This window comes from Carassius auratus, chromosome 34, assembly GCF_003368295.1.
Source record: "Carassius auratus strain Wakin chromosome 34, ASM336829v1, whole genome shotgun sequence".
In the NCBI taxonomy this organism is placed as follows: domain Eukaryota; kingdom Metazoa; phylum Chordata; class Actinopteri; order Cypriniformes; family Cyprinidae; genus Carassius; species Carassius auratus.
The window spans coordinates 1,673,539-1,700,137 of NC_039276.1; the positions used below are offsets into that span (position 1 = coordinate 1,673,539).

The 26,599-nt window shown below is 34.8% G+C and overlaps 1 protein-coding gene across 2 annotated transcripts in view; it reads right to left on the reverse strand.

Moving 5' to 3' along the window:
- The window catches only part of LOC113052916 (protein TANC1-like), a 139,064-nt gene that overhangs the window by 102,677 nt on the left and 9,788 nt on the right, over nt 1-26,599 (reverse strand). For both annotated transcript variants that reach the window (XM_026217394.1, XM_026217395.1), the window contains exons 2-3: nt 24,103-24,192; nt 5,084-5,284 (exon numbers count right to left, since the gene is read on the reverse strand). In XM_026217394.1, the coding sequence (XP_026073179.1) occupies nt 5,084-5,284; nt 24,103-24,160 (259 nt within the window). In that variant the 5' untranslated portion in view covers nt 24,161-24,192. The remainder of the gene's footprint in view (nt 1-5,083; nt 5,285-24,102; nt 24,193-26,599) is intronic.

Here is a 26,599-nt window from a genome sequence, read left to right on the forward strand (position 1 = left end):
AATGAAAATGAATGGATGATGGAATGGGAAGGAAAGGTGATAGTGAGCCATAAGACTACCACTAGTGGAGGTGTAGCAATTTTACTAAGAAATAATATAAATCCAGTCTCTTGTGAAGTAGAGCATGTAGTCGAGGGACAGTTACTGAAACTACGGCTTGTGTTTGAACATTTTTCTGTTGTATTTATAAATTTGTATGCCCCAGTATTGGGAGGTGAAAGAGTGCTGTTTTTAAACAAAGTTAGAGATATGGTAAAGAGTTGTAAATCTGAAGAGTTTTTATTTTTAGGGGGTGATTTTAATTGTACAGAAGATGATAAAATTGATAGAAATCACAAAGAACCACATATGCCTTCGCAGTGTGTCTTAAAACAAATTCTGAAAGAATGTGAATTGTATGACATTTGGAGGGTTCTAAATAAAACACAAAGGCAGTACACATGGACACAAGTGAGGGAACTTTATGTGACAATGGCTAGACTAGACAGGTGGTATTGTTTTAAACATCATTTTAATATTATCAAACAATGTGCAATTTCTCCTGTGGGCTTCTCAGATCATGGTTTAGTCAGTTGTAATGTTTTTATCACTAATGTAAAGCCAAGAAGTGCTTATTGGCATTTTAATACGGTTTTATTGCAAGATAAATTTTTTTGTGAGGTGTTTGGCCATTTTTGGCAACAGTTTAAGAATAAGAAGTCATCCTTTGATTCCTTGCAACAATGGTGGGACATTGCAAAAATAGAGATACAGCAACTGTGCCGTATGTATACACTCAATGTTTCGAGAGACATTTCCCGATCCCTGAAAGATCTAGAGAAAGAGATAATTGAAATACAAAATTTAGTGGAATCTGTTAGAGACAGAGAATGTGTTAAAATTTTAAAAGATAAAAAGAAAATTTTAGATGATTTGTTGGGGGTTAAAGCACAGGGTGCTCTGGTACGCTCGCGTTTTCAGAGTGTAGCACTGATGGATGGCCCAACCAGTTTCTTTTTTGGACTTGAAAAGAAAAATGGCCAAAATAGAACTATGCATTCCTTGTTATCTGAATCTGGTACAGAAATTACAGAGGCTAAGGAAATAAGAAAAAGAGCAGTAGGTTTTTATTCCGAGTTATATAAGAGTGGTCACGTGGAGGTGAAGGATATAGCCAGTAAGTTTTATGTGAGTCTGCCTAAAGTTTCGGATGAAGCAAACACTGAGTTGGAAAAACCTTTTACGAAAGGTGAGCTGTACAACGCCCTAAAGAGTATGGAGTGCGGGAAAGCTCCAGGGATCGATGGAATTCCTGTTGAGTTTTATAAATCACTTTGGCCAGTTTTGGGTGATGATCTTCTGGAGGTGATTAATGACAGCTTGACTAGAGGGTCGCTGCCGACAAGCTGCCGGAGAGCAGTGATCACCCTGTTACCGAAAAAAGGAGACCTCAGAAACATAAAGAACTGGCGACCTGTGTCACTCTTATGCTCTGATATAAAAATCTTATCTAAAGCCTTAGCGTTTAGGTTGAGAGAAGTGATTGGTGGGGTCATACATATAGACCAGACATACTGTGTTCCCAATAGATCGATCTTTGATAACATTAGTTTAATCCGAGATATTTTGGACGTCTCTGGATCATTGGGTTTAGATTTTGGCCTTATTTCCTTAGACCAGGAAAAAGCTTTTGACCGGGTTGAGCATAAGTACCTCTGGAAGACTCTGAGTGAGTTTGGTTTCAGCCCAGGTTTTATCAAAATGATTGGGGTGTTGTATGCAAACATTGAGAGTATACTCAAAATTAATGGAGGGTTGAGTGTTCCTTTTAAAATTACAAGAGGTATTAGACAAGGGTGTGCACTTTCTGGCATGTTGTATGCTTTAGCCATTGAACCTCTGCTGTTAAGGATTAGGGCAAACATTGATGGGTGGAGTATACCGCAATCTGAATGTAAGATTAAGTTATCAGCTTATGCTGACGATATTGTGGTTATGATAAAAAATCAGGAAGAAGTAAACACTTTACAGGTAATTTTAAATGAGTTTGGTCAACTGTCTTCAGCTAAAGTAAACTGGTGTAAGAGTGAAGCCATTGTAGGAGGAAAATGGGAAGGTAGATGTCTTCCTAAACTACCAGCTGGTCTTGAGTGGAAGAAAAGTGGTTTTAAATATTTGGGTGTTTATCTTGGAGATGATTCAATGTGGCAAAAAAACTGGGAAGGGGTTTTGGAAAAAACAAAAGGACGTCTGGAAAAATGGAGATGGTTGTGGCCAAAAATGTCTTTTAGAGGACGTGTGACAATTATTAATAATCTGGTGGCTTCGACGTTCTGGCATCGTTTGGCTTGTATTGAGCCACCAAATGGACTTCTCGCAAAACTGCAGACAGTAATAGTGGATTTTTTCTGGACTAAACTTCACTGGATACCGCAGAGTGTACTCTATCTCCCTAGAGAGGAAGGGGGACAAGGACTGATACACCTGGTCAGCAGAGGAGCAACCTTTCGTTTACAGTTCATTCAAAGACTTTTAACAGGCCCAGAGGATCTGGTTTGGAGAAATGTTGCTGTATCTATTTTAAGACAAGCTGGAGGTCTGGGATTGGACTTTAGTTTGTTTTTAATGGATTCTAACAGAATTCCACTGAATGGACTGACACCTTTTTATAAGGGGATTTTTAGAGTGTGGAGCTTTTTTGAAAAGAGAAGAGTGGTTTCTGGGTCTTCTCTGTTTTGGTTACTAGAAGAACCGACTGTGTTTGGAGCCAGGTTGGATGTATCCAATGAAATTGCGTTTGGGTTTGAAAATGTAATGTGTACTTCAAAAAAGGTGAAGTTGTGTGATCTGATAGCTGAGGGAGGGACTGACTTAAATAACTCGCAAGGGGTAGCATCTGGTCTAAAATTAAAATCGGAAAGATTGGCAAGAAAATTTTTGAAAGTTTTAAAACAGAGACTTACGATAGAAGAAAAATTTCTACTTGTGAAGTATGGGGAAGGGAAAATTTCTCCAAACAATAAAGATCCTTTTCCTGAAGTTTTCTTTTCTCCTGATCTTAAAGGAGCTAGTGGGGGGATGTTGGAGAACTTGGAAGATTCAAGTATTCACGAGGCTGACCGTAAGAAATTGTATCGAAACTGTGTTAAAGTTTTAAATAAGAAAGTGTTAAATGGAAGAGTAGACACTGTTTGGAGAGACAAATTTGGCTTGGATCAGAGTATAAAACCGGTGTGGAGAGTGTTGTATAAACCTCCTTTGGGAAAAGGAGTGGGGGATCTTCAATGGAGGATTTTACACGGGGCAGTTGCTGTTAATGCTTTTATAAGTGTTATTAATCCTAATGTGTCTAATGGGTGTCCTTTTTGTAAAAAAAGGGAGACAATCTTTCATTGTTTTATGGAGTGTTCAAGGTTGGGTTATTTTTTTTATTTTCTTAAATTGTTGTTTAACAGTTTAAATGAAGGTTTTACTGTTCAGAGTTTTATTCTTGGTTACCGATATGTAGCAAAAAAAAGAATAAAATGTCAACTTTTAAACTTCATTTTAGGGGAAGCAAAAATGGCAATATATTTAAGCAGGAAGAAAAAAATTGAAGGATCAGAAGGATGTGAAGTTGTGTCTATTTTAAAAAACAGGATAAAATCAAGAGTGTGGATTGATTTTAAATTTTATAAGATGATGAAGGACTTGACGTTTTTTTTCAAATCAGTGGTGTTATAATGATGCAGTTTGCTCTGTTGTAGATGATCTTTTAATTTTTTCTTGTATGCTACAATAAGTATCACCATGTGATGTGAATGTTTGTGGTTATATTTATATTGGAATTGTGTTGTAATGTTTAAGAATTGTAAAATAAATGTTTTGTCAAAATTCAAAAAAAAAAATTCTCTCTCCCGCTCTCTCTCTCCCGCTCTCTCTCTCCCCCGCTCTCTCTCTCCCGCTCTCTCTCTCCCGCTCTCTCTCCCCCGCTCTCTCTCCCCCGCTCTCTCTCTCTCCCGCTCTCTCTCTCTCCCGCTCTCTCTCTCTCGCTCTCTCTCTCCCCCGCTCTCTCTCCCCCGCTCTCTCTCCCCCGCTCTCTCTCTCCCGCTCTCTCTCTCCCGCTCTCTCTCTCTCCCGCTCTCTCTCTCCCGCTCTCTCTCTCCCGCTCTGCCTTGTTAAACTGACAGGACTTAAAAACACATGCAAATGATAAACTTTCACTCTATGATGGTTTAGCTGTGCAATAAATCCACAAATCACATTCGTCAAGGACCGGGGAGCAGCTGGACTGTACAGTTAATGAATAACGGATCAACTATGACAGCCCACATCACACATCCTGCGATGTGACTATCGTGGATTCGTACATCGCGATATCAATGCTTAAACGACACATTGTGCAGCCCTAATACCCGTTTTGTGGCATTTTATCCTGATAACCCCGAAAATAACTTAAATTACACTTTCAGTTTTAATCGTACAGATAAGAGCAATACATCAATCGAATCTGTAAAGGGTCTACTTTTTTTGTATACAGATATAATAACAACAAAACTTTATGCATTTATAAAATAAAGATAAAAAACAAGGTGTGCTGTCTGCAGCCTTTATCTGCGCTGATCTTCATGTACAAACACGTCATTAAAATGAACTGTAACTCAGTGAATACTCAACGAAGAGACATGAGAGAGATATCTATAGAAAGATTGACGTGTCTGCTTTTAAACTAAACAAGTGCTGCCGAAAACAAATATTCTGTGATAAAGTAATCCATATGAAAACAACATGATGTCCAGTTTTTTACGTCTCCCTTCATTATCTTCTAATGCGACCACACACCCCAGAGATGAACGCCCTATTCAGATTATAATAGACAACGTGAAGCTCGCAGCGTGTTAACGCCCACATTATTTTTATTTCAGGGCGACCTCGACATGTTCTTGAGAGATTCACTCAGAAACTACACTGATCACGGTTGTTATTTATGCACTGCTAGAAAAACCAAAGTGAATTACAGAACAGCAGCTGTTGCCAAACCAGAGCAGCCCATCACTCAGCCAAAAAGCTGCTAAAGTACAGACAATTCGATGCTTTAAAACAGATTAAATGATAAATATCCCACCTGGAGACTTCTTGCACGGGCGAGCCGCCATCATATTTGTCTGTCGGGGCAAGAGAGGGGATGATGGGAGGGACATGGAGACCCCTTTAGCCAAGCCGAGTCTGAGGACTTCGTCTGCGGGCGGGAACGGACGGACACCAGCGGGATCCTGCATCCCACCGCCGGGATACCTGCGCTGGGCACTGAGGAGGTACGGCTCTCCTGATCAAACACAGAGATCAAAACTTGCTTTAAATGCCCTATTAGCACATGCTGACAGTAAAATAAATGCAAATATATTACAAATCCTCTAAATATTGTCCATCGGCAGCAGATTGATTCTTTATGGAGCAGGTTGATAAACATCTGAAATAAATCATGTTCACAGCCCCAGTGGAAATCGACAGGCATGTTTAGCATTAACATGAGTTGACTGACACTCTTTTAACACAAGATTGATTCAATCATCTTAATAAAAACAAATAGAGCCACTGAGATTGAGTTTAGATTAAAAATGTGTCAGAATCCACAGGCGGTTTTCACTGTAAACCCTGAACGCCATCAACTCAAGAACCCAAACTAATTAGCAGAGCACTATGATAATACAGAACATGGCTCTCAGATGTATTTTCACAACACTGATTAGACACTGCTTCTCAAGTCTTTCTTTTCTCCATCACACTGATTTTATTACATTTTCTTGTGTCACTTTAGGTGAAATAAACTACAGGCTTCAAATGTTATGTGACTACTAACATTTTTGACTGTAGTATTTCTACATTTTGGTCACATGACCTCATCAGCAGAACCATAAAACTATTTATTTATTTTTTTTGCTTGAAATATCAAGTTGCCAAGACAACATTTCTTATTATCATTTTGTTAAACCTGATGTAATTAAATAACTACAACAAAAAAAATTAATAAATGTATATACATTCAAAAAAAATTACAAAAACACCCAACAAAATTGCCAAATCTTTTATGAAAATAAAAATGAAAAAAGAAAATATGAAAATAAAAACTAATTCAAAATATGAATAAAACCTCTAATCTCATTGATACTAAAACAACTCTAACCAGCACGCAGTTATCTAATAAAATAGTTTTTACTTTAATTTATTTTACTTTGTATTACTTTTATTAATACATTTTATTACTTTAAAATTACATTCAAAATATGAAATGAAATTTAAAATGTCTTAATCAGCAGTCAGATCAAACAACATGTATTTTCTTCCAGTTAATTCATCACAATGGAGATAGAAGGTTGAGTTGAGTTCACTGCATTATGGGATACAGAATCTCATGCAGTGTGCTTTATTGCATGGTCATCTGACATTCAATGCATTCAGTGCAAGTCCTATTTAATGTAGAAACACACAGTATGATAGTACATTATTATCAATAGTGTCTTTCTCTGACTTCCTCTCTTCTCCCACTCACTTTCTCACACTGATGAAGAGCAAAACAGAGATGTCTAGTGTTTGAAAAGACTAATAAATAGTGAGGAATGCCAGAAAACAGGAAGTAAGAGACAGTCACACCTCCGCTCTCTTTCAACACCCACTGGGGTCATGATCATCTGGTCAGAGTGACCTGTGACGAGAGCGATGACCGATGAGGTCACAGCAATAAACAAAAATTGTGTATGCTGCAGTTTATTCTGGCCAAAATCGCCCACTTAGACAGGAAGAGCTCATCTGACCGACATGCAAAGTAATGGGTTTTGTCTTTTAGAGGCGAGTATAGGCAAGCTATCACATTTATTTCTATAGAGCTTGATTCAATACAAACAGCTTCAGTGTTAATGTAAAAAAATGAATCAGTTATGAAACAGTGGTAAAGCATTTTATACAATTCAATAGCTATGTTTCCATCCACCTATTTTATGCACATTTTGGATGATCACATAAAAAAATAAAAAAAATAAAATTCTAAAAAATGTGCATAACAAATGTATCTTTATCCGATAAGAAAACTAGGATGGAAACACATTTACCAAATAAATTCCACCTGTGCATTGAAAAAGTAATGTGACTTTGCGATATAAGACAGGATAACTTGACTAACCAGAGGACCGATCTCGTTCAAAGCATTTATATGTTGTTCTGGTCTTTCTGAAATGCCTGAGGAAAGTCTGTCAAAGTATTTCTGTTTAATTACTTTCCTACATGACTGCATTTCCTAACAGAAAGCATCCACCTCTTCAAGCAATGACCACATTTATTGTGTCTCTCTGAAGCACAAGTAACTTATTACATATGAAAATTATTATATTCAGTGGCTTCTCTTAGTTTTCTTGGAGATATTTAGTGCCAGTTTATCAGGAAGTGACAATTTTGTTCTCTTTGACTCGTTGGATGGAAACGATGCTTTACTCGCTAATGTTTTATGCAATATTCCAGTTTGAGTTAAATTTGCACTTTTGGATGGAATCATAGCTAATGTTGCAAATAATTATTCATACTGACATTTAATTCACAATGGTAATTGAACAAAAGTAATGAAAAAAAGAAGTAGATAAAAATGAAAATGACAACAGCAAATACAATAGTTATAATAAAGAGAAAATTTAAATTTGGAAAAAAGTCAGAAATGCGAGATGTAAACTTAGAATTCCAAAGAAAAAAGTCAGAATTGCGAGACGTAAACTCAGAATTCCAAAGAAAAAAGTCAGAATTGCGAGATGCAAACTCAGAATTCCAAGGAAAAAGTCAGAATTGCGAGATGCAAACTCAGAATTCCAAGGAAAAAGTCAGAATTGCGAGATGCAAACTCAGAATTCCAAGGAAAAAGTCAGAATTCCTAGATGTAAACTCAGAATGCCAAGGAAAAAAAAAGTAAGAATTTGCAAGATGTAGTGACAAGATCAGTGACAAAAGTCTGGATTTCATGATGTAAACTCAGAATTTAAAGAAAAAATATGTAAACTTGGAAAAAAAGTCAGAATTCTTCAATTATTTTTCACAAATCTAATAAATTATTATTATTATTCTAATGCCAGAGCATGATGCACATAATTTTGCTACCATCAGTCAGATATAAGGCAAACAGGTGTTAGCAATTGAACAGTTGTATTTTAGCTAGTTTGCAGTGCTGTACTGATCTAACTACACTTATCAAAAATTATAGTTCTGAAAGCTTTAAAGTGTTTTGAGTGATAGCTGGCAACAAGCAGCTCTCAAAAACAGATACAAATCACTTTCAATCCTCTTTCATTGAGACAAAACAAAGCTGAAGTCAAGCCTGACATTTGAAGCATTGAGGACAGAGATCTTTTGTGAGTCATTCTTTCTAGCAACAGACCACAACACTAAGCGTGCATATTTCAGACAGAAGGATGTACTCTTCATGTCACATGCTAGACGGATATCTGGACTGCTCTGTCATTTCCTACAACCACAGGCTGGAAAACAAAGGACAAAAAAGAGCCCACAGAGGAGAATAAAGCAACTGAGATGCTCTTATACCAAACTGCCTACATGTCTTACCTTCAAAGACAACAACTAAGCTGAAATTAACCCTTGTCAGGGACTATTTGGAACGCACTATAGTCTTACAAATATCAATCCTTACGCATAACACACAGGAGACTCAACGCAATAATGCCGAAATACTAATGTCTAATATATGCATATATTCTCTCACATCATTGGCTGATTATGACATTTTATTTTTACATAAATGAATGCTTTTGTTCCTCTTTTTTAAGTTGCTTTGGATAAAACTGTCTGTTAAAAGTCTAAAAGTGAATGTAAATCATTTAAGTAATTTTAGAGCAAAAATCATACATCATACATGCAGCCCACCTAACATGCTATTGGACAACAAGCTAATTTATGCATGTATTTTCACTCATCATTGGCTAAATAAGACATATTTCTTTTTTGATTGCTATGCATCTTGCAGTGACTACAAAGCATTTATTAATAATCTGAATTACCTCTATTTTAAAATGTTAAGTTAGTCATGATAGTTTACATTTGAGTAATTGTGTGTGCAATTGTTTCTTTTAGTTTTTTTGTAAATAAATAAATAAATATATATATCACACACACATATATACATAAGTGTATTTTTGATTTAGTTTAGTGTACTTCAAAGTTATCGGAGTTAAAACAGTTAACATTTTTGTTTGAATTTTTATTCATGTAATTTTTCCATCTTTTCCATATATAAATATATATAAATAATTTTATAACAACATTAACAACAATTTAACATTTATAATACACTGCACACAATAAAAAAAAAACTAAACTAAGTTTGTTGCAATGCATTCTGGAATTGTCTTCTCCACAAACATTACATGAAATGTAAAAAGGTACCTTAAAAGCAAGCATAACTTCAATGACTTCCAGTGGTATGCCTTAAAGGTGGCCTTAGTAGGCAGCATGCTAGATTTTGGAAAAGCCCTGAGACAGGCTGAAACTAAAAACTAAAGTGGAACACAGACTGAAGCAAAGAGACAGAAAAGTAGAGAGAAAGACAGTTTGAGTGACACTAAAGTAAACTAACTCAACCTACATTTGTTCTATGTGTCCAAAGCTAACCACACACAGCAGAATTTCAGCTGTTATTATCTTTCATTTCTATATTTTCCAGCCTTTGTGAGTTCTCCTAGTTTATTCTGAGGTGAATATATCCTCAGATCAGATGTAGATGAAGGTGTATCTCTGGCTTCTGTGAGTCTGCGAGTGAAATAAATCTGGCCTCAGGAATGTGAGTCGTCATTGTTAAAGCCTCTAAACGCTGAAGAATAAAAGCCCACCAGCCCCTGCTTCACCTCCCCTCACACACACACACACACACACACACAGGACAAAGGGATGTAACCTTGAGAGGGATGAGCCCTATTCAGACAGAAACAGGCGTTTAGTATTCAGTATACAGTAAAGCGTCTGAGTCACAGACTGTGTTTGAGTTTAATTACGGACCTGTGGAGAGCTCAGATTTACTTGAATTAATGCATTCTTTTTGTGATCATGGGCTCTGCTCTGTGTGTGTGTGTGTGTGTGTGTGTGAGAGAGAGATCAGCCAATAATGTGGGAATAATTAATGCAGATACCCTTTGTTAAATCTACAAGAGAGATTGAATGAATGACTGAAACCCTGCAGATACTGAACAACAGCAATGTTAGAGAGAGAGAGAGAGAGAGAGAGAGAGAGAGAGACGCAACAGGATGAGAAACACAGAGGAAAATAGAATTAAGAAGAAGAAAACAAAAGGAAGGCACATTTGTGATGGAAAAACAGTTGCAAAAGATGAAAATAAAAGAAAAAGAGGCAGAGGAGAAGGAGGAAGAGAAATAGCAGAGGGCAAAACAATTATAAGAAGAAGAATGAAGAGAAAGAGGAAAAGAAAGAAGTGAGAGGCAGAGAAGAGAAAGAAAAATGAATCAAGAGCAAGAGGAGGAGAAAAGGGAAAACAGGAAAATGAGGAAAGATAATGAGAAAGTAGAAAAAAGTGGAAAAGAAGCAAAAGAAGAAATATAGAAAAGAAGAGGAAGATGAAAATGATGAAAGTGAGTTGGGAAATAGAGAAAAATGAATAGAATGAAAAGGGAGAAAGAAGAGGAAAGAAAAAATAAAGAGAAAAGATGAAAAAAGATGAGAAAAAGGAAAGAAAAAAGAGGAAGAGGAAATGAGAGAGGAAGAGAACAAGAAGAAAAAGTGGAATGAGGAAGAGCTGAGGAAGAGAGAGAGCGAGAGAGAGAGAGAGAGCTTCATTCACAAACTCACAGCGCTCTATAGAGATCCACTCTGTCGCTTACACAACAACAACAACACACCCAAAGACACACCACTACATTCTATTCACACACACACACACACACACACACACACACACACACACGGAGAGAGAGATGGCTTCAATCAGTGTGTCACATCCATTCAAAATTACTCTATGCTGATGTTTGCTGATGTTTTCAGCTATATACATGACACCTGTGCACTGCTCCCAAACATAGTGAGTGGCCTAGTATGAAACATCAGTTAAAATAGTCCAATCTAAAAGAGTTTTACACAGCCGCTTCTTCATGTCTGCTGCTCGTGTTCTGCACCTGAGCCACACGCACCCCAAAACTAATATGCTTAACCCACCATCAATGGCTTTAATTGATCACTGATTAATCACTGACATCCCTATTACACACGCAAAAAAACATAAAAAATATAGTAATATAATGAGCAGATGCACAACTGAACTGTCAGCATCATTACTCATCAGTGTCACAATCTTCAGAAATCATTCTGATATGATGATTGCTACACAATTATTATCAGTTATTAGAAAAGGGCATTTTATCTGAAGTGCACATATACTGCCTAGGTAGGAAGCTCACTAGATTCTAGAAAAGAGCAAGGGAGACAAATTCATTTAGCAGAAAAGAGTTGTAATACAAAGACCAGAAAGCCAGGAGCACGTCACTGAAACATCCTCTCGGGGAACATATTAGGAAGTTAATGGGACGGGATGCCACAAGCAGACAGACTTCTGAAGTCAGAGCAGCTTTTTCCCAGAAGCCCCATGGGCTCCGAGATGGAGGGGCACGACATGTTCCAGTTCTCTTCATCAACACACCGATGGGAAAAGAAACTCAGTCCAGAGTGAAGCTGTATGTCTTTATATGAGAAAGAATGTACAGCTCTGACTTAAAGTTAGAAACCTAACCCATTGTCCAGTAGCTCAGCTGTTCTTTAATAGAGCGACATTTACAATATCATGCTGCTGCTGACTTATAATACAGATATTCTCTTACATAGCAAGCAGCTCATGTAAGTTTAGCCGTTTAAATAATAATTCAGTCATATTTAAAGCTTGTCCGTCCACACTGTGGCCATCATAGCTACATACTTTTAAAAAAATGTTATGTAGAAAACAGGCATACAAGTACAGCTCCAATCTACCTTAATATTATTATGGATAACCATATTGATAGCTATCTCAGATATTTCAATTGAACCATTTTTCTATTTAATAATTACAAACAATATAGAATGTTTTGTTTTTGTTATGAACACTGGCAGAAACGTTTAATTAATAATTAAATTAATCGTTTAAATAAAAACGCAAATATTAATAGATTTAAATTAATTCAATACATTTAATAAATAAATGTTTTCTTTTATATTAATATAATATTTATGATATAAATTCTATTTATAATATTATTGGGTGGTATGACGTGGTGAAGGTATAAAGTATCTATCGTTAGAGATTTTGCTACATACATATTTTATTTTATTAAAATGGCAGAACAGTTTAGTTAAGAAATTACTGTAAATATTTATAGATGTTTTTCTTATATATACACATATGATATTACTGTTAATATATAAATATTTACAGTAATTTCTTACATATATATATATATATATATAAGAAATTTGAAATAAACATATGATAATCCATGTTTTTCTCCAGTGTACAGAAGTTATTTTTCTTTTCTTTTTTCTTTCCCCACAGTGGATGTATAAAAGGCTAGTATTTCAAACATTGCATACCTCCTGATAAAAGTCTTTGACAGTAATTTTTATCATAACAACATCATATGAAGTACAGTTAGAGGCCTGCATGTTAACAAGTAGCACTGCATTTTTCTCTAAAACAATAGTTTTCAGGAAAATAACATTTTATTGTAATTATTTTATCAATAACATTAATATTTAACTAATTATCATACTGTTATGTTTTTGTTAATCTCTTTTATAAATCACATTTAAAATCGCAAACTGCAATTAGATTGTTTTCCCCACATTGTGCAGCCCTAGTGTGTGTGTGTATATATATATATATATATATATATATAATTGTATGTATGTATATATACAGTACATGTATGTCTTGGACAGATTTTCATTTAACCTGAAATCTGCACAGAAAAAGCAGAATAAGTCAGTAAATTCTCCGCTCTGTGAGGATTCGGGAGATCAGGGAGGTTAAACCTCAAGCTATCATCGAGACTGAATGCAGTCTGGCACATTTATGAGTCTCAGGGCTTCGATGAAAATCATTCCACTACAAAACATGACCTTACTTTACTGATGATCTCCACACGTCTCCTGTAAATCTCACTGAAATCTCCTGTGCATCTTAAAAAGATGCTGCAATGCGTGACAGAACAGATATCCGCAGCTTAAAAGATTCCTGCAACCGAAAAAAGAAAATCACTTGAAATACACTTTCAAGTCATCCAAAACCCATATGATTCTTATTTCTGTGGAATCCGAGATTCTTATTAATGATTCATTCAAAAGAGTCAACTCTAAAGAATGATTCATTCATGAATTTGACATTGTAGCTTCCAAGGACAGCAACCAGGGCCGTCGCTAGTGGGGTGAAAGGTGGTGAGGATCTCAGCCGTTTGGTTGAGGACAGCCTAAAAAGATGCTCAGGACAGTTGACGGGCCACTGCTGAGCATCGTCACGAAAGCTAATCTTTTTCACGTGTTTTTAAGCCAATTACCACTTGTCGATTTAAACATTAAAGCATCCAAACACAAGACGCGGAAAAGCTGAACAGAGTAGCTAGTTACTCGCGCTGTGTTCGGTGCTGAGAGAGAGAGAGAGAGAGAGAGAGAGAGAGAGAGAGACGCGTATCACGGACAGCGACACTGAACCGAGCTCTCTTCTGCGAAGTTCTCCTCGAAGTTCCTCCTGCACCTGAACGAACAAATACAAATCGCAGTTTGAACAAACAAAAAGATGTGAAAGAGCACAATTCAGTTCTCGCGGTGTTCTGGTGTTCAGGGCTCGCGCAGAGAAAAGCGTCTCAAAACACTTGAACATCGAATTTGCTTATTTTTGCTCTTCTGCCGACAAATGCATACAAAATGTCAAAATATAAAGGAAAAAAATGGGATGTGTATTATATTGGATGCGTTCATCATCTATTAAAGGGACCGTGCCTAATTTAGCGACTGGCTGCTGTAATGTTAATCCAAGAAAATGAAAGGAAATCACTCACTGCTCTTGACTGAATTACTTTGTAGTTTTAACAAGAATTTATGCATAGTCAAACCAAAAACTATTCAGACAGCAGATATAATTTTTAATTTTTATATTTTACCAGTAGTAGGTACAGGACACTAATTCATTCATGTAAGTGAGTACAGCAAAATTACTGTGACATATTATACCCAAAGAATCTTCATACAGTGAACTACTAGTGAAATTGATAAAAATCGTATATCTATCTATCTATCTATCTATATAAAATTGGGACCAAAAATTATTCAGCACTTTATAAAGCACGACGTATTGCTTATGTGTTTCTTTTTCTTCTGAATTGCTAATGCAACCTTTTCACACCACAGTCTGAACAAAATTAATTATTGCTTGGTAATTGGTCAACAAAGTATTGATAGTAGTGTAAATATTGTCATAATAACAGTTGTCTGTAGTTATGGTTGATTGTAATCAATTACATACATTTCTAAGTCAAAACATTATCAAGACAAATTTGTTCTAACACAGTTTAACTAAGTTCTTGTCATATTTTATAACCATTTTCAAGCGATAGCAAATAAACTGTAATGTAATGTGAGAAATTTTGAAGGTGTCTGAATAAATTTTGGTTTGATTGTTATATTTCATTTTTACATTGAAGACTATCCAGTAGGGCTGCACGATATTGGGAAAAAATGACATTTCGATATTTTATTTTTGTGCAATATATATTGCCATATGAAATCTAATCAAATTTTTCTTACAAACAAAAATGGGGTGAGCACACTTACGTTCTCATTTTAAATGATTTAAACATCGACACCATTGTGTCAATTGATTAATATGCGCGAGGGAGAGAGAGCAAGACAACAACTCTCTCTCTCTCTCTCTCTCTCTCTATATATATATATATATATATATATATACCACCACCGACGACTATATAAATATACATGTTATGACTTAAAAATGTGCATGTAATGCCTGTTTTCCTGCTTGTTTAATGATCACATCTTTTGTTATGTTGACGTAATAAACAGAGCTGTGCAGCATAAGTTCTGTCAAGTTTATAACAAAATTATAACAATTAGCAAACACATGACGACACGTGGCGCAATTATTTATCTATTTATTTTTTCTAATAGGAGCCAATGGCCTGCAGTTACACTGTAGGAATTCTGTTTTGCATTATGTCAAATCACATAACCCACAAAATAAAACTGTAAAACTACCGTCACTAGTGTCCCAGCCCGAGCCACACATCAGGACGAGTGTTCGCAGGCGGTGAATGTGAATCAGAGGAACTATTAACCCCCCTCAAGTGTTTGTCATCAGGAAAAGCACAATGACGAGGGGTCAGTAGTTCAGCCTGGCCTCTGAACACTACACAGACTATTCATCAACACACAGAAGCACTGAAACACACACACACACACAAGCACTTCTACGCATGGGAACTGAGTGATTCTTTTCTTAGCGATTCCATTAACGATTCTTTTATATACGAGACCAAGGTTTTCAAACTGGGGTTCCCTTAAAAAAAAATAACAGCACAGTAAATTCTGCATGAGCATGCACGAGTCATTTCAACACACTCCTGAAGTGACGTTCTCTCCGTTCCGGTTTCCCTAAAGAAAAGCATAATGCTTTGCAGTTCAACCTCCCACGGTGGAGCTGAGCCAAGACACCCGTCTAATCCTGATCAGGGAATGACATCACTCCCGTCCCCTGCCGAACATGAGCTGGCCTTATTTGTTTAGCTTCTTTTGCTCTCCCTTTCTTTTATTCCTGGGTTTCAAAGGTGTTTCCGAGGTCATGGACACCGACGGGGCCTGAAGAAGAGACGTGCTCCACCAGAATGGATCTGGAGGGACTGAAAAGAGCGTGATTAGGAAGTGAAGCAAGACAGTCGGCTATTGACGAAGTCTGGTGAAGTTTACAGTTTATTCTGTATTTAAAATTAGATTTAATTCAAATTAATAGGAGTTTATTTAAAACCATAACATTTTATTTTGTTTTATATATTATAAGTTAATACGTTTCTAAGATAAAATCTTTATTTATTTTTAAATATATATATAATTTTATATTATCAAAATAAATCATAAAAAAGAATAAAAAAAAAATATATATATATATATATAATTTAATTCATATAAATTATTAATATTAGGGCTTTTAAGATTTATTTATTTTTTAATAGTGATTAAATCACTCCCTTTTGTGTTTTGTGTGATTAATTACAATTATATAAATACAATGTAACATTGTCATGAAAAAAATAAATGTGGGCTTAAATTGTATAAAACAAACTAACAGTAAGTTTAATTCTAATGACCAGAAATAGATTGATAATTTATCATTATAAATAAACAAATAAGATAAATAAATAAAAGAGTGTAATATATAAATCCGACCATCGGGAAAAAAAATAAAGTATGATCAAGAATTTTAAAATGCCAGGTCAGATCTCGATTGTATTATTTAACATTACAATACCATACAGCTGTCATTATGAAAGAGATTCAAAACAAAGAAGGATTTTTAATGTGCTAATATTTGTACAGTTACACACACATATTACAACAGGCGTATGAGCTAACGTTTATCCTGTATTTTTTAACGCAAGTGAAAATTTCTACTGATGTGTCACATAAGGGTTAACATGTAATATAGTGCTGTTTTTGATTCCATGTCACTTTCACAGTTTTGACAATGAGTCAGAAGCCTTTAGAACGATTTAAAATTCAATTACCAAACAAATTATGAACATAATATCTTTACCAATGAAATATATTGAAACAGTGCATTCTCTTTTTATTTAGAACTTAATGGACTCAAACCAAAAGATCACAATATTGTGAAAGTCTAAATGCATCAGAGCAACAAACAAAGCACTCAAAGCGATAAAACATGGAATGAATAAGAAGTATTTAAAGCTGCTGTAAAAACACATGATATTCATACACCTCTCTAATTCTAGATTACTACACCATGTAACCTGCAACCTGCAATTACGCTCTGCATCATCACATCGAATCACTCGCATTCAGTGGAGCTTTGTAGACTAGAGTTTCTGCTCAATGTCAGACTATTAAAAAAAGGATTGTGTCACAGAAATGGTAAAGCAGACTCTCTACCATTTCAGACACCGGCCAGACTGAGATGCAAGTAAACAAAGCTTAAAAATACCCAGAAATCTTTTGAAAAAGACCTGCTGAAGCAGCAGAGGTCTCTGGACACCCAAGATGCAGCTAATAGCTGGGTGCTGCTGTAACCACACACACACACACACACACACACAAACCACCGTGACACAGACGAGACACAGGTACAGGCTGATGTTAAAGGACACAGCGGGGTAACAGCACCAAGAGGTGTCCTCTTTATTATCATTGGATCAGTGAGCTGGAGAACACGGGATGCTCCGATGTAAAGAAGAAAAACATTCAGGTCCAGAAATATCTTAAATCAAGGCTACAGTCAAGTACGGCTTTATGTCAACCAGCAAAATACACAAAATTATACCGAAATGCTTTGCTTAACTCAATGGAACTATGCTTACTATACTATATACCACATGCATCACCCTGTAAAACACAGTTTATATCTGCTCTGCTGGAAATACATTTAATACCACAATAACAGTATATCAACTTTCAGTCACACAAAACCCAGGGGGTATGACATTGGCATTTTGTCATTAACAAGAATTAGACGATATGTTTCTGAATGTTTGTACTGGTGGCTGCTCACCAAAACTGGTCATATTCTTCATATTTTCCTCCATTTACTAATTTCTAGGGGCAATTTCTAATCATATCCAATGAATGCATCATGTTTAATGTCAAATTCAGACATTTCATCAATATATGTTCCCAATCAAATAAAATCATTATCAGAAAAATCCATTTATTCACTGCAGAAACAGCATCTCAAGCAACATTTATATAGCGTTTACACTGCAATTACAACTGCATAAAGAATGGTGTGAGATTAGCATTTATATAATAAAAAATATATATTTTAAATACTGAAATATGAATATTGATGTTTTCATTATAACCACAATTTTCCTCAAATACACTCTCTCTCTCTCTCTCTCTCTCTCTCTCTCTCTCTCTATATATATATATATATATATATATATATATATATATATATATATATATATATATAGAATATTATTATTATCATCATCATCACATTTTTTCACATCTTAATATCATTACAATGACTTTACATTTAAATTAAACAATTAAAATAATAATAATAATAATAATAATAATAATAATAATAATAATAAATTATATAAAAAAAAAAACTGTCAATTATTTTTCTGTAATGAAAACAAATTCTTTATACATATTTCATTAAAAAATGCATTAAGGTCATTTTTGTTTTGGCTTTGTTTAGACTCAAAACAGAGCAAAAACAGACTTTACTGACAATATTGTTTCTTAAATGTCATCTGGTTTAGCTGATTCAGCGTCAGCTTCCACAATGTTACAATAACAATTACGATATTATCACGGATGAAACATATCACACAGTCCTAATGCATTCAACAAATGTTGCATGGGAATGATTTGATGATTAGACGATTTTAGATACCAGTTCAATTTTACAGTTCTCGATTCCACAGCAAAAACACTAGCCTAACAAATATTATAAACAGTCATGCAATAAATGACGAGCAATACACAGAACACAGATCACAGTGCTTTAAGTTTTTAGGTTTGTATGTGTTCATTACAAGAAATAGGATAATTAAAAGAATATTGCATGGAATATTCTTGTGAGAAAAGAGATAAAAAGTCACAATTTCCTTTTGATTTTTTTATTCCACGAAGAGAAAAAAAAAGTTTAACTTTCGCAATTCTGAGAAACAAAGTCTTAACTGTGAGATATAAAGTTTCATTTTAGTTTTTTTTAATGAGCGTATATTCTGTGTCTGAGGAATTCTGAGAGAAGCGTTGGAGGTGAAAGTTAATACTCAAATGAATGAGTCATGAAAGAGCAACATCTGAGCTCTGAGATCTTTCACTAATAAACACTACATATCTGCTTCATTTCACAGAACTTAAATTAGCACGTTAACATGCTGCCCCCTCACTGTCCTTAGCAAGACCAGAAGAAACTGAGAAGATCCAAACCCATCAATCTGAGCACACACACACACACACACACACAGCTGAAACAACAGTGATAGTGAAGCATCCACTGACTGCATCCAGGTCACCAGAGGTCACCAGAGGTCAGCAGAGGTCACCGTCAGACAGACACGGCTACACACTGTCCTCTGCTCCGAATGTTTGAGCGTCCCACTTTGAGCATTAAAATATTAAGAATATTAAAGAATATCACACTATCAAGAGTTTTTTTCCCCATTCATGTTTAATTTGTGCAGAAATCCTCTGATGCCGAACTTTACGGAAATAAAAAACTGTGTGGTGAAGGAATTGTTGTATTTTAATTTGATTAGATTATATTGATTTCTTTATTAAATGTTTAATAAATAATAAAACTGCATAAAATAACAACGTCATTTATGTAAAAATAATAGTATTAATAGTGTTGCTTGCATGCTTCGCTCAGAAAGCACCACAGATGAATCCTTGGTTCTGGTTTAATATGAACACAGTAATCTACTCCGTAGCTCACAATGTGACGGTCAGAGAGCTGATCAAAGACAAACACCTTTAAAACTCAAAGCCACTACCAGAAGACAGAAAAACAGGAAGAAAAAGACGAAACCACAGACATGTGTCAGATGTGTGTGGATCAAAATGGAAAAGGATTTTAAAAAGGCAACCTCGTGCAAGCACAAAGAAAAATGCATGATCTTGTTCATAACAGCTACACTAGGAAAAAATTCAACACAGACACAGAGATTTTTTTAATAAAGCACAAATAAAAAAAAAAGTAAAATTCAGCTTAACCTAAACAAATATTAGAAATATAGCAACTAAAATAAATTGAATAAAAAAAAGCCAAAACAAATATTTTGAAAAATTTTGAATTTATAATTTTTTCCCCTATATTTGCTGTTGTTTTGGTTTCCACTTTGTGTTGCATGTTGTTTTGTAAGTTTAAAAAGGTGATAAAATAACAACACATTTTATATTTAAAAAAATTGTTATAAATCCATCAGATTATCTGATGACAATTCATGATTTTTTTATTAAATAATAAATGCATTTTTTAAAATCTAAAGTAGGGCTGTACAATTATTCAGATTCAAACGGCAATCTTCACTACAAAACTTAAGAAATTATGACAGAAAACTAAGCTTAAGTTACTAAGCTAAGAATCTGAATTAAGTCAAATTAAAACTTTTTTTATTGTTAATTAAAATATAGCAGCATTAAAGCAAAATATAGAAATATGCTTAACTTAAACTACAGTAAATTAATATTAGAAATGTGACAACTAACTGAAATAAGCCACAAAGCACTAAAATAAAAATTACCCAAATCATATATTTTTTAAACTCACAACAGAATTTGTTTAAAATATACTAATGTTCAATTAAAATGAAAACTGACAATACAATAAATAAAAGCATTTCAAAATATTAATAAAAAATATATAATATTGCTTTAATAACACTTAAATAAAATTTTAACAATGTAATAATATGCATAAACATACATGGCAAATATTTAATCTATATTATTTGACTAAACTACCGCTCACTAACACTTATTTTTTCTTGTATGAATTTGATTGATATTTTCATATATGATGCAGAGAGCGTGTTCTAGTGCATTATGGGATTGCTTACTTTTCCAAAGATGTGATGCTAAATAAAGCTGCATGCGTTTTAGGAGTGTGCCTATGAAAATGCTGCCTATGTAGACAGCTCACTGGGTTTTTGGAGCAGGCACAGATGGAGAAAATAAGAGATTGAAGGGTTGAATCTGAGATTGGAGATGGCGTGGGATAATGGCTGTGGTCTTTGGCATCAGGAAACAGTTTCCATTAACCCTTTCAAACTCTCTAGAGCGCTGCTGTGGGGCAAAACGCCATCATTTACTCCTCAATCATCTAGTTAAAAATTGAAAAGGGCTTTCTCCTTCACCCAGAATCGTTACAAATCACCATGGGCCTGTAAGATTTAAAGACAAGGCGAACAATATCCCAGAGACACTGTCTATTAAACCTGTGAGTCCCATTAGTCAAGAGCTGAGATCTGCTCCGAAACCTAGTGAGTGTTTTTAGGCACACTTCCCACAAAAGCTGTTCCAAAAGGTAGACTGCTTTTTACGATCCTAAAGAAATAAGATTTGCAAGTTAGTATAAATGTAGTTCAAAGAGTTGAGCATGAGGCTTGCAAGGCTTCACAAGAAAATGCATGAACTGAAAAAATGCATTGCAATGTAAGTCGCTTTGAATAAAAGTGTCTGCCGAATGCATCCTGTAAATGTAAAGTTGCATGTATCACTCATATAGGAGGCAATCCCAGAATGCATTGTGATTAGTACAGCGTTCATACTTTTATAATATATATATAATATATATAAAACATGCCACTAATTCCCCACCGGGACATCATCAAATGACAAGACAGCAAAGCGAGTCCAGCATCAGCCACACCAGGAGCTGACAAAACATGCTATTTCTCATTCAAGCCAACAGCAGAGAACAGCTGGAACCATCAGGGATCGAGAGAGAGGAAACAGACAGACACAGTGACTTCATGAAGCTTTTCTGACTGGAAGATGGGGTGGGATTTCTGTCCGAATAATTAGTGCAACTAATACAGCAACAAATGAAAAGGAACCAGAGGACAAGTATAGACCAGTGTTTGGGATACGCATTATAAGTAACGCACGTTACATAATCAGATTACAAGTAACTAGTTAAGCAATGCATGTCAAGTAAACACAGATATGCATGACTGAAAGGCCGTTAATGCTCTCATAACGTCTTTTGACGCATGCTGTGGCAAGTTAAACAATCAGAGCTCAGGGCGCCGCCCAAAGTGCTTCTATAAAGAGAAAAACAAAAGATTTGGATCATCGTTTACATGATCGATCGTCGCTGTCACGCTTGAGTCCTCTATCACTGCTGCACATCTCTAATATAGAGACATAAAGACAGACAGACAGGGTGTGTAAAACATGATTCAAGCATGTAATGTTGTCTTATGAGGTTTCAAGAGCACTGTGATGGACTGCCAGTGATGTCATTAGGTGACAGCACACACATTCTTCACACACGTTTGAATAGGGCTGCATGACTGATCCAGACTTTGAGATGAATTACTTAGATGAACCTCCACTGGTGACATCACTTTACAATTAGTGAGAAATGCATGTCATGTGTCTGGTAACACATTAGGCTATAACAACTCATTATAAAGTTAGACTTAGGAAAAGTACATGTGCATGCTCCTGCAGAGCAATCAACCACTTACCAGTTAACAATCAATTTGTGCTTTTGTTTTCCTGTAGATTGTTTTAAATTGTGATGATTTATGATTAGTAAAAAGGATGTGGATTAACATTTTTAAATGTGACAACTAACAAGATAATATGTGCACATTTTATGCAATCAATGAAAAATAGATTAATTATCAAAATAATTCTCAGTTGCAGCCCTAAGTTTAATTGATGATTCTTTACAACATCGATTAAAGAAAACCACATTCACACATCAGTTCAATACAGGAGTCACTGCTCTACTGAGTGACAAACACACAAACAAATTTGCATTAAATCAACCAATCAATCACTTTCGAGTGGTGTGTGTTGGAGGCGGAGCTACAGTATTCTGAACCAATCACCTGAGAGCTTTTATTTATTTATTTTATCTCTAGGCGTGTGCATAAAAGTTCACCAAAGTCTTTATTCACAAAAGAGAGTTCGGTCATAGCTAACATGTCACAGCCTGATTTAAAAAGAAGCTTTTAAACTATAAAAGCGGCCCTGGATAGCAACAGACACAAAACAGAAGTGATGACTTCACAAAAACATGGTTTTATCATCTTACAGTTGTCGGTTATCAATGACACTTGTCTGAACTCTGGGGCTCTGTTCTAGTGAGCTAAGATGCTGTCTAGATAGTCAGCTGCCTTCTAAAGCAACTTCATACAGCACTGAGTATGATGTTCACATGTGTTTAAGATAATAGCGAAATATTCTAATAAGTATAAAAAAGACATAACATACAATTCTCAAGCCTCATATACCATTTTAAGTTTTTTACTTTTCATATGATGTTAATGTATGTTTTATTTTAATCTGAATCATCAAAATATATATTTTTTTAAGTTGTAAGACTACAATAGTCTAAATAAATAAAACACTGAAATGAACAAACAAATTTCAATATTTCTAAAAAATAGTTTAAAAAAAAACAAACATTTTAAACAAATTTCGAAAGTTTATAAATAAAACATAAGTTATATTTCTCATGCCTCATCTGCCATTTTAGATCTGCACAAGAGACATGCAATGCTTTCTATTCATTTGTCCGTTCCCTAACTTCTGAAAGAGCCTTAATGTTCCCTATAATGTTGCCTGCATAGTCAGCTCACTAGGTTTTGAGCAGAGCCGCTGTGTTCGGTCTTCCATCCTAATTCTTGCTTTTCTGTTGAGCCCAAATCACCATAAATATTTCTGTAGCAACATCCCATGATCCCAGAGAATTCAAGGGTACACATGCACACTCATCTCCTCCTAATTCTCTCGCACACCTGTTTCCACAACAGTGCCATAAACCAGAAACCACATCAAAAATCCCAGTAAATAAATCCGACACTTTGATCAGCTACATGCATGACATCATCAGCCAACCTCAGGCTTCCCCAAGTGATCGTGCTCATGCATCGCCGCAATTAGTACATACTTACAAGTCTAATATCTTCTGATGGGCTTTAATCAAACAAATTAAGCTGCAAATGACTCATTTAAAAGCAGAACATCAAAGGAGGGCTAAAAGAAGTGGTATTTCCAAAGCAGAAAAGCTATTAAATTTAGGTGGTGTCATGATTTTCAGACCCATAAATCACAAATGTAAAATTCTCTGATTTGTTCACGACCGAAGCAGATAAGGAATCGGTTTCTTGTGTTCATACCTGCATCCTTTCTGTTTTTCGCACCATCTCTGTTCTTCTTCAGCACGGCCTTGAACATGGCTTGACTCCAGGAATCCCTTCACGAATACGCTGTGGAAACAAGAGAGATTTTTCACATGAAGCAGCAGGTTCGTACGCAGTTGGTTTGGTAAAATGAGAAGAGTTACACTCCACCAGAGAGAAAAATATGCACAGACACCTTTAAAAAAAGCATACTGTGTGTCAGTGTTTCTTTGACTATTTGACTACATGCTCTTTAAATCCCAGGGGGTGACTTTTATTACAACTAACAGATGCATACTTTCTTTAAATGGAGGTCACATTGCTTATATCATTGCAAAATGTAAACTATATCATCATTGCCCAGCTCTGATCTAATCTGAACTAATAAGGCATTAACGTATTATAAATATTGTAATCTTCTATAAAGCTGCTTTGAATCATTTGACTTAATTTAAACACTGCATAAAAACTGCGGTATAGAAACAATTTGCACTCAGAAATTGCTAGTGAGTTTTATAAAGAAACAGCAAGCAATACATTGAATTAAATGTGAAATATTGAAGTAGAAAAACTGATAAACAATCATTACTGTAGTTTTATTTAAAACTTTTTATACGGTGTAGAAACTTTTTTATTTACCATCCATTCATTGTTTACTTTTGCTACTTGTCAAATGTCTTTAATGAATTTTATTTATTTTATTTTATTTTTTATTACAATTACAATTGGATACAAATATTAGAATTGGAATATTTATGATAAAATAAAAACTAGTAGTTTAAAACAAGCCTTAAAAAACAATTTCAATATATGTGGTGTGAAAATGTTGGGGAAAACATGTAAAAATGTTTACACAAATTATGTTTACACGAATTATAAAAGTCCTTCATTTCTGGCATCGTTTCCAAGATGACCAACAATTCTGTCACTTTCTTAAAAATGCACTGGTTATGAAAAGAATATTTTGATTGTACATCATTTCCATTTCAGATTAACTAAAATGAATGGCTTGTTGCATCCTCATTTGCAAATCACTTTAGATAACAGTATCTGCTTAATGAATGAATGCAAATGTAAATCTAAGTAATTTTACCAAATGTCATTCGCACAACAGAATGTTATCAAACACTGTTGATATCTGAAGTTGTAACAGAAAAGTGATGGTTTAGAACTGTTGAATTCCCAGCATTCCATATTTAATTAATGCAGTTATTTCAAAATTATACATGCAACATTACAATACATCTATTTATCTGGTTAAACGGTTTCTGCAGGGTGCCATGGAAAACCGTTTCAGCCAAAGAATAATAAAAAAAAAAAAAATTCAACGATGAGTCATGATTTAAAATGTTGCAATTCTGACTTTTTTTCAGAATTGTGCATCATAAACTTGCAATTGTAAGTTGACAATTCGCTAATTTTACCTTTTTAATCGGTAGATCAGTTTATCTCTCACAATTCTAACCTTTCTTCGCATAATTCTGAACGTCCATATTACAATTTCTCTAAACTCTGGAAGTAAAATTCTGTTTCTACAAAATAAAAATGAAGTAGTTGCACTTTTTAATTTCACAATTCAGTTTTTTTTCTTGCAATTGCAAGTTTACATATCACAATTCTTTTCAGCTTATATCATATTTCTGTTTATATCTTAGGAAGTTTACGCTGCAATTATCAATTATCTCTCGATTCTCACTTTCTTCCTCACAAATCTGTTTTTATTTACAGTTCATAGTTTAAATCTCAGAATTATAACTTTTTTACTTGCAACATTAAGATTAACTAAATGTCACAATTTTGAGAAAAAGCTAAAAACTCAGCATTATTATTTTAATTAGTTTGTTTGTTGTTGTTTTTTACACATTTTTACTTGTGGCAGAAACAAGCTTCCATATGGTACATCCTGCACCTAGTTTGTGTAAACTGGCAGATGACTAAAGATTATTATTACTACCACAATAGAATTTTCTTTCAATAGCAAAAAATGAATGCTTCACACATTATTTGATCTCATATTTTGTTCTATTTGATTTTCGTACTACAAATGTGTCACGTTAGGTGTTTTTTTTTTTTTTTTGTTTTTTGTTTTACTATTCTCTGAGTGTCTTTTGAGTTATTAGACATTCAGCTAGCAGTATTTACATTTTCTATTTTATGTTTATTTCATTTATTTCTTTTGTGAGATTAATTCTATTGATTCATGTTCTAGATTTGTGTGTGTGTGTGTGTGTGTGTGTGTGTGTGTGTGTGTGTGTGTTTGGGCCTTGGGTCTTCAATTCATGGTGTTTTCTTTAGTTTCATTTTTGGTCTGATGGCTTGAAGAACATCTTTATTCGTTTTACTGTCTTACCCCTAACGGACAAATTATATTCTCATCATCTCCTGAGAAAATGGCCTTTCTAAAAAGAGTAGAAAAACGAAAAATAATGTTTGCCTGACTGCTCTGTTCAGATGAGACAAGACAAGGTGAGCGGTCCTAATCTAGAGCCTTGCT